The sequence below is a fragment of the Psittacula echo genome (assembly GCF_963264785.1).
Source record: "Psittacula echo genome assembly, chromosome: 1".
NCBI classification, from domain to species: Eukaryota; Metazoa; Chordata; class Aves; order Psittaciformes; family Psittacidae; genus Psittacula; species Psittacula echo.
Genome location: NC_137735.1, coordinates 132335326 through 132350251, shown reverse-complemented (window position 1 = coordinate 132350251; position 14926 = coordinate 132335326). Strand labels below are relative to the sequence as shown.

The 14926-nt window shown below is 36.5% G+C and overlaps 1 protein-coding gene across 1 annotated transcript in view; it reads right to left on the bottom strand.

The window, feature by feature from the left end:
* The window catches only part of PCLO (piccolo presynaptic cytomatrix protein), a gene marked incomplete at both ends in the record, with an annotated part of 368722 nt that overhangs the window by 138307 nt on the left and 215489 nt on the right, over nucleotides 1–14926 (bottom strand). Inside the window, 2 exons of the mRNA XM_080625043.1 lie at nucleotides 5523–5604; nucleotides 12195–12343. Coding sequence (XP_080481169.1) covers nucleotides 5523–5604; nucleotides 12195–12343 — 231 coding nt within the window. The remainder of the gene's footprint in view (nucleotides 1–5522; nucleotides 5605–12194; nucleotides 12344–14926) is intronic.

Here is a 14926-nt window from a genome sequence, read left to right as displayed (position 1 = left end):
CTCATTGTGAAGTGAAACCTTAAATTGACATTTCTGCATTATGAACTTTTTTTAATATCCTTGACAAATTGTCTCACCAATGATCTGTGTCCCTGAATGTCTTCTAGTTCTTCATGAGAAAGTGCTGACCTGCATTACTTATGTCCAAAACAGAGAGGTTACTGATTTGGCTTCTGTGAATCTGTCTTAATTGCCAGCTTTCCTCATAGCTTTTTATGGGAACATGGGGGCCTGACTTAATTCTAACATTCAGTGTTACAGTGATCTGTTTCTGCAGCCTTTTCTGCATGAGAGCTATGAAAACCAATTGAACATTTATAATCAGTAGACACATTGCCCTCTCAATTAGCTGCACCCATCTTCAGACCTTATTACACATCCTTCAACAGATGTTCATATAGTGAAAAATGCATAACAACCAAGATGCCAAAAAGGGTTAATAGAAAGTATTTTACATCCACACATTAGTGCTTTTCAAATTAAGTTAATGTAGAGAGAAGACACATAAATATGGAATATTTATTTCTGTATCTCTAAAAAACTGTTTCCAACAAATACAAAAAAATGTGTGGTTTTTTTTTTTTTTAATTTAGAAAAGCTGAATGGTATGAAAATTCCTTCTAATATTGTTGTAATGACACAAGCAGACACCACTCCTTCCCTTTATTTCCATTCGTGTCCTCACTGCCATATGACTTCACTTGAAAATCTCTGACGTTGCTTCGCTGTAACAGCTGTCCCTTTCTGTTCATGGGGTTTTACCTTCTATGCCACATGTCTGATAAGGAGTGTTTGAATGAATGATGGCCATTAATTAAGGATTAAATCCTTCCCCAGTGACAAGTGAGGGTCAGAGGGGGGTATTATTTTTGTGTGCAAAGAATTATCTCAGTCTTCACATCATTAAACCAAAGAGAAAGGGTAAGTCTAAGAAAAGAGTATGAGAGCAAGAGGTGAGTTACACTTCTCACCCTCTGCCTTTGCTATTATCATACTCAACACAGGCTGTGATTATATTCAGTGTGTTTTTTTTAATTGATTAGTAATCATATATGCACTGCACTTCAGCATTTTGCTGTAAGATCTGTATTTGAGGTACTCACAGCTGAAAGAACCCAAAATATATAGTGTTATTTTCCCTACAGCAGTGAGGGCTTGATATAGGAAAATTTCAAATCCTGTTCCCCTCTCTCCAGATAAGTAACCCATAAGCTGGCATGATGCAGAAGTGTAGTGTTGTGTGCAGGAATTAATAATCCTTATGCAGAGTATGAGGCAGCTCTGACGTGTGTGCAGTGTTACATCTACTGTGTCATCCTCTTAGCAGTTTCACTGACATCACTGCTGAAGTGAAGATTAGGGATGCAGTTTTCTGTCCACAGCCTAATTCTCTTCTTTACTCCACTATAAAGTTCACAGCTTTTTCTGAATTGCTTCTTTGCTTTTTTTTTTTTTTTTTTTTTTTTTTTTAAACAGAATTGAAGAGAATGTTCCACAAAATGGGCAGTCTGGCTGCTCAAATGTACATTTTGCTGAAACACAGAATATCCTACCTTTGGAAAAGGAAGAATTGCTTGTGACTCAGCCTAAGTGAGGCAAAGCAGCAAAACCTGCTTTTAACTGAGTGTGCTCATTGTGCCTGTATTCCTAGTGAGATGTGTCTGCCTTGTTGGGTTTTCAACCACTGCACCTAAACAGCTTTCTGATCAGGAACAACTCAATGTTAAGTTTTTATTTTTGCAACATTCCAAAGGTATTACCAATGCTTTCATTAAATTCAATAGCCAAGTCCTTACTTCACTTTTTCAAACATAACTATGATGACATGTTAAAAAACAGAAGAAAAATTACTGGCAGTATAAAACTGTGCTTATGCTGCAACTCTACATGATCCAAAAAGAACATAGTATTCTCAGTGAAAACAAATGGTGAGTTTCTGGAGCATTAAATACTGCTATATTATCATTCATTGATCACTGCCATCATTGCTTTGGCACCTCAAAATAATCATGATGCCAGTTCTTTAAAAACAATAATAATTGCAAATTATCAGTCAACCTTTGCAGAGAAAATCCTTGGCAATTCTCCACATCTATCACCATTGCCTGAGACAGGGATATTGCATACCTTGATAAGAAGAGCTGAGAGTTCAGGTGATGGCATATGCTAAAGAAACAAGAACCCTCAAGAGAGAGGCCAGCTAGTAAGTACACATCTATTTTTCATTCAGAGCTATTCTCTTGCCATCAAAATTTTGGCCTGGTTCCTCAGCTTTTAAACACCTCATTCACATGCTAAAATTTGCAGTAAATGTTTTTGTGTGCAAAATTATGCCAGATTATGTAAGAGGCATCAAAGGCATCTGTACCTCAGAGATAGTTTTCATTAATCAAGAAAGCAAATAAACAGAATGCATGTGCACATAATATATAGTGATACAGCCTGAATTTTAAATTATTTGGGACTGCTCTTATAACTGATATTCATAATGTGACAATTTCTGGATCCATAATCAGGCAGCAACCTCCACTACGGTAAATATGTGATGAGATCTATGGAATTCAAATTATAACTGCGATATTGGGATGAAGTTCAACCTTGCCCTATAGCTACAGCTGGCCCAGGACTCCCCAGGGAGGTGTGCTGATGGTCTGAACCACTGGCTAGCTTCCTAGTGACGAAGCTGATCAACAGTTACAGGACAGTTTGGGAGATATCCCCATGTAGCTCGTGCTGTGCACATACCAGTTAAGGTACGCTATTTGTATATGTAAGGTGTGTTCATTAATTCCCTGAGAAGAGAACCTGTCAGTCTCAGGCATCTCCCCAGGCAGCTCCTGCTGCTGAACTGACCAAACTGCACATAGATCATTTAAATCATTGGTAGAAACTGTTCTTGCCTGTGCAGAAATGATCACATAGGACAGGCTTTTCTGCATAGCTAAGACAGAGGATGTTTTGTACCTACTGTAAGTTAATCAGAGACAACTGATGATGCATATGCTGTTGTGGTCCCCCAGGACCACAGCCCAGATGATAAGACTCCAGCAACACAACAGCTCAGAGAGTCTTGTCTGATACAAGATGCAACTGAAAGGATGGTTGCAACACAGACTCCCATTGTCACCCAGGCAGTGACTGGCTGTTCTCTCAGAGATATGATTCCCCATGTGAGTTTTATTGAGGGTAGCTGAGTTTTTTAACATACAGTCTTCCTTTGCCTATGCAGCAAGTATAAGGCAAACAATTAAAATTACTCAATACTTCATTTTGGTACTCTTGATAAGAAAGAGAGGGAGAGGGAAAAAGCAGAGGAAGGGAAGAAACAAAGAAACAAAGGAAGAGAAAGAAACCAGCCAGCCTACCAACCAACCATGGCATCTAGATGAATGTCCAATAATCTTGTAGTGAGGTTGCTATGGTGGTATGAGTATATATTGTTTCATCTACCAATATTTTAAGTAACTTTCACTGCATAACAGATTTCTAAGTCTGCCTCTGGTTAATAAACAAAGATACTTGCTATTAGTTTGCAGATAATGTTAAATCAAAAGTCAATCTTTTAAAAAGTGAAAAAAAACCCCATGTTTGGTTCCAGGAAAGGTCATTTGGAAACCTGAAGGCTAATTAGAAAGCACTGCACAGTTAAAGAGAATTTCTGGTACTTTAATCCTTCAGACATTGAGAGAAGGGGGAGGAAGGGAGGTACAAAATCAAAAGTGAAAAGTACAGTTTCTTCTGGTTGAGATACTCCTTGTTGGTACCCTATGCCAGCTTTGTCTCTTTTCTGTGGAATCTGCATTTAAGCCTTTTCATATTTGTAGAAAAATCTGTATGTGCATCATACAGAAGTATGTCTGTGCAGGTATGCAGTGGTGCTCTGTACTAAAAACCAAAAGTATGATTGCAGCTTGTAGACAAATAGCCAAGCTTGCTTGCTTATTCCAATTAGAATTTAGGTAGAATATAACATAGCTACATCAGTGAGCAATCTCAGTGTGGGTTATGCAACCTTAGCAGGATCCTGAGTAAATACTTGATCCTGTGTGATGGCATGTTGTGCAGGGCATTAGTAAATGGGAAGTCAATATCTACACCTTGGTTTTTCAGACATTGCTTACAAGGCATTTACCCTGATGTACACTATGTTGCTGTGGTTGCCAGCAAAGTGCTGGTGGAGAATTTGGAACACGCATTTCACATTGCGCAAAGGTAAATAACTTTACATAGAAGAACAGGCCTTCAGTAAAATAAATCATGAGCTATACATAGTTGTGTGGTTGTTTTTCCACTTGATCTTGAGCAAAAGAGCAGCTTGGATCACAGCATTACTCATTGTCCTGCAGGGCAAGGATCTACACTGGGATGCCAAGAAGCTCCTCTGAACTGCAAGAGTCCTGGGGCAGTGGAGGCTGACACAGCAGTGGACCCAGTGGCTGCTCTTAGGCTGTGATGGATGGGTGGAGGGGTCTTTCTGTATCTTGGAATCATCAGTGGGTGTTAGGCTGACTAGCAAGAAAATACCTCGTCATATACAGAGAACATTCGTTTAACACCCTAAATATGAGGCAGATACTGGAGATGGAAGATTTTACAGCCAGAAACCCTGTGAAATCAGTATTTAGCAATTCAAGTAAGTTTGTGCCACCTTCTCTTTAATGCTGTAGGGAATAACAGAGCTGGCAGTTGATAATTACTTCTGGGCAGGAACAGTTTGAAACAAACCCTTAGAATTTTTTAAGTGAGTTAAAAGAAAGCCTGACAGCTTCAGGACAAAGCATGTACCTCTGAAAGAAGACAAATAGCATATTAAAAAACCCCTGAGTTCCTTATCAGTATTAGATGTGAGAAAGAGTGAAACTCCAAAAGTTCAGGCAGACAGACCTTACCTGTGCTAGACCTTGGAACTGGCAGCCTTTTCCAGTGTGATATGTGAAAACATCACACTCTGTCCCTGCTCACAGTCCGGGAGGTGCATGAATATAACCTTTGCCACTTTCATCTCTTTGCAAGAAGACTCAGACTTACACGAACATTTGTGTTAGTGTTAGGGATAAGAGAATAAATCTGAAGTCCTGTGATAAGTGTCCCCATGTGAAGATAGCACAGAAAAAAAGGGATCTGATTGTTCCTCTACCCCTCCTCTGTAGAGAAGTTCCAGTACAGAAAGAATAAAATTCCCAATTCTGTGCATGTTGAACACCTACACAAGCCTGTTTTACAGAAACTTCTCATACAAAGAATATCAAGTTATGCAAAAAGCAACAGAAATATAGACTGCTCATATGTATAACACAACAGATTTTCCCTCTGTTTTTTCATGCTTATATATCTTGAACAGATGTTGTGACCTTTTTTCCGCACTGCTGCTTTCTGTTATAACCAACCAGCAAGATCTGAAATGACCACTGAATTTCTTGCTGATATTATACAGGAACTATTTTTAATACCAGAAATCTTTTGCATGATTCATGCTAATCAAATCAATTATTATGCCTCGTAGAGGATTGTTGTTTTTTTACCTGAAACTGTGTGATCCTTTGGGTCTCTCAGTAGTTTGAGCCTTGCATGAGGGAAAATGTACTGCAGGGGTTTCCCATTTATCTGAGGAACACAAATGTGCATGTCATAAAAAGATAAACCAACATCAATTGTATCAATAATTTTAGACAGCTGAAACAAGCAAACAAACTTATTTCATCCAGGTAAATATTACAACTTCACAATTCAAACACTCCCCCAAGTTTCAAGACGCTTGTCAGACTGCAAAATCCTTCTGCAGGGTAATGAATGTCAGCTTCAGTTTGAATATGGCTTTAGTTCTGATTTTTACTTCCTAATAACTAGAAGGTTGTTGCTGTCTTCTGTAGCTCCTCTTAACATTAATCCTTTGCTCAAGCAATGTTCAAGAGAACAATGAAATTAAATATAACTTCTGTAATTATTATAAAATCCTATTCATACAAACCTAAACAAAATGGTAGTTGAATGTGTACACAGCCACAAGTCACTGCTTTAGTTCCAACAAACCCACATATTCCAATGTACCTCCTGTTATCAAATTTCCAAAGCTTTTTGAAAGACCCAACTTAAAACTTTTAGGATTACATTTTATATGAAAATGTGCAACATTTACTTGGGCTGATACCGGAAAGCGTGAAAGCTGAAAGCAACGCAACTCCACAACACACATTGAAGAGCCAGGTTTCCAGCTGTGATGATCCCAACTGCCCCGCGACAATGGCACAGGAAGGACCACGTCAGGGAGCCAGATTCAAGGAGCCAGTGGGACAATATTAATCAGTATGGTAATGCAGCTCTCTGAGTGTATCAACAGCCTGTGCCAAGAGCTTATTACTATTATTTATATTTAAGCAGCACTTAAAGAGATTAAGCTCCTGAACTAAGCACTTCAAACCCAGTTTTTGCCCTAGAGTGTTTATGATGTTAATGGATAGCACACAGAAGTGATGGGAGGGGAAGGAGAGAAGTCAAGTGACTCGCTTAGCTTAATCCTACAGTGAGCAGAAGAGTTTATACATCTATTGTGGCAATTCATCTTCTTATTCAATGGAAGACGTATCTAGAAGGCTGAAATCCTCCCATAACACACTGAGAGCAGTATTGACTGTCATTAATCTTAAACATTAAAGAAATCATGGATTTGATAGTGGATGTGTACTCCAGAATAAATCAGAACATGAGACAAGGCAGACTTCAGGATTTATCACTGAATTTTGCCAGAACATTGGGTCTAATATTGCCAGAAGCATATGAAGTGCCATGAGACTTCCATGCTTACTAATGCATAGCGACACTGTCATGTTTCTAATGACATTATCAGAAACTCAGCTAGTGTAATTTAACAGCAAAAATAATGTATTTATCACATGTAGCTTACACACAATTGTAAAATATCTGGAAGAATGCATCTAATTTAATTTTAATTAAATAAAAAGAAATACAAAATAATGTAATTGAAGAGAAGCACATGAACACATTTGAACATATTCTTAGCTCAGATCTATTTTGGTGGGAGCAGTTCAATTTAACTGAAGAACACTGCAGGTCATAAACTTCACATTGTTTTTAATTGCTGTATCTTGTCTGTCTTTAGCAAGATTTGGTTTTGGCATAAAAAATAATCCAAGAATATTCAATGCTATATTGTACATGATTGCTGACAAATATTTCAGAAAATATGGACTGTATCCTACTTTAGTCTATTACTTCTCCATTACTTTCACTTCCATAATTTTATGGTAAGTCTAAATCTTGGTGATTAGGATAGGTATGAATAAAAACATTAAAGTTTATTAGTATTCAGGGTAGCATTTTATTTTTTATTGTTAGTGGGAATCAGTACTTAAACTGAACATTTCATTAGGCGTTTACCCTCAGAACGTTATGTGTCTAAAAGTGGCAGAATAAATGGAAAAACATGGTTGCTGTAAACAGATAATGCAAAGAAGCATAGTTACATTTTTTTTTCTGGATAATTTAATAGTATATTTGAAAACCTTTAGAACACAAAATATTTTGTATTTCCAACTGTTCACATCTGACTTTCACTAAAGCTGATTTCTCTTCTCCTGGATATATGCCAGGAGGCCGTTCTATCTGAGTATTCAGCTGGTTACTCAGTAGGCCCTTGGGGGTTTCATCCCAGTGAGTTAAACGAGTATAAAGTTTTTCCTCCAGGAATTTAAGCTCTGGTCATGTGCTTCATGTTATGACTTAGATCAAAGCCCCTCCAAAAGTTGAAATGAATGGCAAATAAATGTGCTGAGGTTTCCTAACACTGTTATAGAAAAACTGTTTAAACTTGCACTTTTAGTTTCCCTTCATTGTCTTTACATGTTTTGTCTGAAAAGGAAACTCTATGGAAGACTCATATAAGGAAACTTTATTAGGTAAGGAGGACAATTAAGAAGAATAAATTTCTTTAGTCCTGTATTTAAGAAATAAAATGCATAAAGTGCATTTTAGTATTCTGGGCAAAGTCCACAGTAACAGCTATAACATTTTAACTGGTCTTTGGATCAGGTCATCAAAGCCACAGTAATTTCTGGTTTTAAATAGTGCTGCATCTCCTCTTCCACCAACATATTATACAGGGCCTGATAAGGTAAATTTCAGCAGCTGCTCCTGGTTGTAGTCCTGTAGGAAATACAGTCTTCAAGGGAAAATTTACCTGAGTTAGGTGTCCAGGAACAAGATGTCAAGATGATGGGTTACACATTACCTATTTAATTTCTGAGTATCACAGGTACTTGTATGAGAGTACAAGACCTGTGGAAGAGGGAATCAAGAATTTCCATAACTAAGTTAATCCTGCCCCTTTGAATCACTCCATCATCTCCTCTGTGCAGAGCACAAATGTCAAGTTCTCTAGGAATCGTAAAGGTAGAAAGTTATCTTTCCTGATAGATCCCTGATGGTTCAGACATTTTGCAAAAGAAGCATTAAAGAAAAGCTTAACAAATACAATGTTCCTGCTCATTAATCAGTTGCAGAGTGGCCTTTGCTTCTGCAGTTCGGTCAGTACAGAACTCTTGACTTTTGATTAAGAAGTCATTTCGGCATGCAGTGAGAACAACATTTCTGAGTGACCAAATATGAGAAACGGCCTGCTAAATTCTGTCTTGAATTACAGTGAAGGGGCGTCTAATCTTATTAGATTAGGTATTTTATCATTTACACTAAATTTGGAAATGTCCCATTTCTCATCATGTTTCTACAGAATCTGAATCAGAAAATGCCTTCTCCCCCCAAGCTCGAATAGAGAAACCAGTATGCTACAAATAGGAATGAAATCTCCTTGGTAGCTGGAAAGCAGTCAAAACTAAGCAGGATGGATTTAAAGAATGTGAAACAAAAGTTTGCAGGTAGCCTTCTGGCTCTCTGTCATAAACAGTGTTTTCTCACTTTAACCCCACTGCTCACCTCATGACCCATTTTTTCATAATCTTTAATATTGAAGTGCCCCTAGAAAGGCACGGATTAAATTTCAATTAAATGGTACGGACCCATGAACCAAGACAAGCATTTATTGTCTGAAGGCCTTTAGACATGGGGATTAACATTCAAAAGGTTGCATCTTTAGAGCTATTGCCTTCTTTTTGTTATTAGGAAACTGTTGCCAAAGTGAACTGTACATTGGTATTATGATGAGTCTGGGTTTTTATTATCCATTAAAAAGACCCACTTATGATCACTGGAAGTTCTGTATTTAAAATCCCTCACAGTGAAGCTACTTATCTCCTGTTAATGTACTCTCACTGTCCATCTCCTTGTAATGATGTCTTACTCCCCTGGCACCTCCTCCTACTGTTTCTTCCAACCTGTTAGAAACAGTCAGTTTAGTTCAAGATGTAAAATGATTTTCACAGAAAATAATAACAAAAAAAGCTTTGCTGATTGGAGATTTAAAGAAGTTGCTGGTCAACTGGCAGTGACTAAGCAAACTGTTGAGGTCAACAGGGATTCAGTGATAAATCTGCAATAGATTATGTATTGATTAGGTTTAAACCATGTTAACCCTCCTTAGGCAAGCAGTTCAGTACCACTATATTGGGAAACAGCTATTAAGATACTAAACTGCACTGCAATTTAATGTGATTTAAGAATACTGTGTAGCTCCACAGAAGTTGCTATAGAAACAAATATATTTTAATATGGATAATACAGTACGTGCACATAATCCACTAGGTTATACAAAACCTGGAAGTTCAGGCTTGTCACTCCATTGCATTCTTGCTCCAAAAGTACAGGGCTGTGCTTTATTTATTACCTTTAGTTGTACAAGCTCTCTGGGATAAGCAGTTCTGATTTCATGTAGTAAGAAAATTGATATTTCACACATGTAAAACAAAACCTTCAGGAATACAAATATCTTAGTGGTTAGTAAAATACATTTTTTACAAATGATAAAATACAAATGGCAAATTTACAGCCAATAAATGTGTTTCCATGTTTGGAAACATAGACTGATACGTTAGAAGCAGATTAGTACTACTGATAAAAATACTTCCTTTTGTTGCTGGTTTATGCTTAGTATGGGATATTAAAGTAGTAGCAATGGCTTAATTGTTATGCTAACTAGGAAATTGTCCTCCTAACTGATTTCAGGAAAGTCTCTTGACAGAGAAAGTTCTGGGATAAGGTGGACCTGTTCAGATGGTCTGGATGTAGAATCCAGCCATTACATTATGCTTGGACACCACAGCTCTCTGCACAACTGAGTCGTGGATACAGGCAGGAGACACGGGACAGTGAATTCAGTAACTTTTATGTTACAGAAGAGGCAGGGCTGAAAAAGCCTTTAGGGAGAGTTTACTTTACCTCAGCACACTCATTGGCCTGAAAATATTTTTTCTTGAGAGCTTTAACACGAATGGTAAAAAATAGAGATGTTAATACTAATTGACTTGCTTCTATTGCTGTGTTTTACTTTCAGAATTTAGTGTGGAGCTAATGAAACTTTCTGAAACAGCCCTGATCCTTCTTCTCTTGTCTTAAAGTAATTCAATTTCTGGATGCATCCGGTAATAGTTGTTTTGTTTGTTTTTTTTTTAAAGTTATCTCCAAAAATATGTTTACTGAAGGTATTTAATATACACAAGCTCTGAGTAATATTTTGACAAAGTAGATGATGCAGAATTGGTGAGACCTGGCATTTCTCCCTTCTGCAGACACACTGATACTATTTTATACCAGTGGGTGAATGACAGTAGCTAATCTGGATGGAAACAGATGAGGATGGAACTGTCGTAAAGCTTCTCCTTCCACAACAATTTTCTTCTTCAGATACTTTACATGGTACCACACAGAAACAGTCACCGTTTCCCAGGAGAAAAGCTATGAAGTTGTGAAAGTTAAATAAGTTTTACCAAGCACCTCCATATCACAGAGCTCAGGATAACAGTAACCATTTTGGGAAAAAAAAAAAAAAAAAGATTTTCAAGGGAAATTTTTAATTTTACCTCATGATGCTGTAGTGGCCAAATACAATAGTGTATGGTCAGAATAATGCATGTTTCTTATGAGCATTTAAGTGCTCAGATATACAGCTTTTATCTATTGCCAGTGACATTAAAAGCTGTGAAGACTCTAAAATATCCTTTATCTTGTAATAAAATTGTTTTATAGAGTGCGTTATTTGAATAGATACTTGTAAAACTTGTAAAACCCTCTTTCTCAACAAGAAATAGACTCAGTGCAACCTCGGCTGTGTAAATCTCAATATATGCTAAACTGGAGATAGGAAAAGAGGGGAAAATAAAAACAAATGACATCTTGTATTGTAAGATATTTGAGTGTTTACTTCATAAAATCCACATCCTTACTTCATAAAACCTATATTCTATTGCCAAATGTCATTAAAAATCCTCACCAGCAAAAAAGTTTTGAAGGTTGCATGACAACGTGATATTCCTGTTTCTATGTTATCTGAGGAATTAACACAAGCAATATAAGCTATTAATTACCACAAAGGGGCTATGCAATACAATCTCTCGCATCCATTGCATTTCATGGAAAATAGAGTGCAAAATGATAACTGCAACAATCAAGTGAAGACCTTAAAGATCTGAAATATATAAGCTTCATTAATACAAAGAGGAAATGTCATGGTATACTAAAGTGACCCAGACTTCAAAGTCAGCAATCTTGAAAAGAATCATATGGTATTTTTAGTTCTTACTGTAATAAATGAAACATTCTAATTATTAGATTGATAAAGTCCTGCTGATTTATTGAGTAATAGATCACAGAATGCTGGGATTATAGTGATCATCTAAAAGTGGAAATGAATGTCAGCAAGATAAAGCAACCCTTTTCCTTAAACTACTAAAAGAAGTGTTTGAATTTGGATGGGATAAAGCTGATAAGGTAAAATGGGACTGTTACACTTTTTTTTTTTTTTTTTTTTAAATAGGAATACTGAATGCATAGATAGTTCTGGTTAGCAGATTTACTGCTTTCAGTATTGTTTCAAAAATCGAAGGACAACCTGTAAAATTAATACTGAATTGTAGACAAATTGTAGACTCTATGATCAAGTAGTGATGACAAATACAAGTTCAACAGCACTTCAGTTGAATGCGGCTGGAATTTGATTAAACCTGTAGTCCCTACACTTGTACAGCATGATTAAATTGTCAAACATTCATAAAAGTAAAGGCACGGCTTACTTGACAGCTTATTTGATCTTGGTGTTGACTTGGTGGTCGAGAGTGGGACAACTTCTCTGGCAGCCTTCTGTCAAGGGGATGTCCATTCTCCAAACGAGATTCCCTGGGCTTGTCAAACCAATCTGTTTCTTCACGGCGGAGATGATAGGCTTTGAAAACCAAGGACAGGTCAAATGTTCTGATCCAGTGGTGGGCATAGGCAATAATGTGCATTGTGCATAGCAAACATGCATAGTGGTCACCAATCGGCCATGCAGCTAAAGCAAAGTTACAGGCGAGACTCGACACATTGAACTCAGGCATAATTTAGGTGTAAGTGATACAACAAAGTGAGAAGGTTCTGTTTCTGTCAAAACTATGGTATTAAATACCAGAAGAAATCCACTGCTCAATGCTATAGCTTTTTCCTTCCTTCTGGCAGCTGATTAACACACTGCAGATTTCACACATCTCTAAAATGTTTGATGAAAGAAATGAGTCAAATTAGTTACTTTGCAGTAGGCTAAGGGAAAAAAAAAATAATCAAACCAACCCCAAAAAAACACAAAAGTCCAAAACCAACCCTCAAACCCAATCTCCATTAATTTCCAAACTTCTGAACTGAATATTGTTCAAGATATTTTGGAAATAATCTAGAGCTACTTATAAGAAAATAGACTCCTTTATAAAATCAGTATCATCCCAAAACAAAGAAGATATAAAGAAATCTATACTCTTTATAATTCTAAGCAGAAATATTGCAAGTGTTGTTATTCTGAATTCCATCCCCCAATATTGCAGTATGAACCTTTATGTGTGCAAAGTTAGCCAAAATGTTCTTTCTGCAATGATCTTGTAAAACTAATGTGCTTATATTTGGAACAGATTTAAACCTGTATAAAACCTACAGTGTTAGACACACTTTTGTGTGTCATACTATTTCATTGCAACCTGTTTTGCAAATACACATACGTATGCTTGCTTCTGGTTGGGTGAATTGACAGGTTTCACTCCATTTGGATCAGAATCAGCTTCTATGTGTTTAATATTTCCACTACACAACATACAGATTTTTATCTATGTTGGCCATCAGTGACAATCAAAACAATGTGCATTTAATTAGACTGTGATGAAAGTTTTAATTTTATGCTTTAATAAGCAAGATAAATTTGGAATTCAGAGACAGACAATATTTGTTTCACCAAAACCACCAAAAATTGCAAACCTTAAATAAGGTCAGTTGTTGCTATAGTAACATGAGTGAACACAATTGTTCCATGACACAAAAGAGAATTTAAAATGGAAAACGGTGCTGTGCATAATCTTCTGTATTTGGTTGTTAAAGTAAACATAATCTAGATGGTTTAACAAATAATTAGAAAATGTTTAACGGGAGAAAAATAAAAAGTTCTGTGTTTTCATTACTATTTTATTAAATTTCCCCCAAAAAAGGATAAATATATATGCATAGTTTTTGAAAAATAATATTTTGCATGTGGTTAAAACATTCTGTATTGTATTAGGCCTTTGGACAGTTCTTAATCTTGGTTCAGATATTATACAGCATCTTCCTCCTTTACTGTGCATAAATTAAATGTAATACAAAATGGTTTGAAAATATTACTTAGATCAGCATACATGAATTAAATAGAAATGCTATTAAAGGTTGATACTTGTCTGGCTAGTTATTAATTGCTCTCAATAAACCATTATGATTTAATATGCAAATCCTTTATGCTTTAGACATTTATGCCAATTGACTAGTGCCTGTGAGTAGCAGGCTGGTTCATAACTCATCCTGACATAACTTCTTACTGAGGCTTCCATGAAGAACCTAATGCATTTTCCTGATCCCAAATACTAATGATGACTATCACAATCTGTGTCATTAGCTGAGCTGTCATTTCCTTCTGGTTCAGTTAAAACAACTTTTGCTGAATTTCTTCTTTTGAAAAGCTAGTACATATAGAATCCCATGTTGCACTTCAGACCAGCCTTTATCAAACTTCTTTATCAAACTGTGATGAATGTGCGTATTTTATATGAAATATGTGTTTGGGTTTTTTTTTTTGTGTGTATATAAAACACACACCACACTCACATATACATGCACACAGAATTGGTTTTGGCTTGATCCATTGGGATTTGCTTCAGCCGGAAACCTGAGAACAGCCAAGATGAATCACTGACAGTCTTGGAGGATACATCCTTTTTTCTGAGACTAACAATATGCAGACAGATGGTTCCACCTGTAAAAAACTCCTGCTGGAGTCAATAAGGTCCCCTGCTGTTAATCACACACAGTTTAACAAGGTGAGATTGAACTCCAGGCTATGGAGCCCAAGAAACTTGATCAGAGAACTCATAGTGATCACTCTAAATCCCACAGATGAAAAATTACAAGGGGTCAGCTGTGTTGATGTCTTGATGTCTTCATATCTCAATTTTAAACTTCTAAATTTAGAAGAATTGTTTAAGTAGAACTGACAATTTAGCATATAAAAGAAAAAAAATCCTTTAGGTGAAAAAGGGTACATTTTATACATTATATATCTTCTCAGCTAACCAAGAGCAACTACTTCTATTCATAAAATTGAGTATTAGCTTCAGCATCCTTGGAAATTATTATTCAGTCCAACATTAATTAATATTTTGTGGAAACTGCAGCAGCTATGGAGTTAAAAAAGAGCTGTTTGGTGGATCAGAGTTTCCAGGGTATTAGGAACCCTGATAAAACACTGTATGCTTCAAAA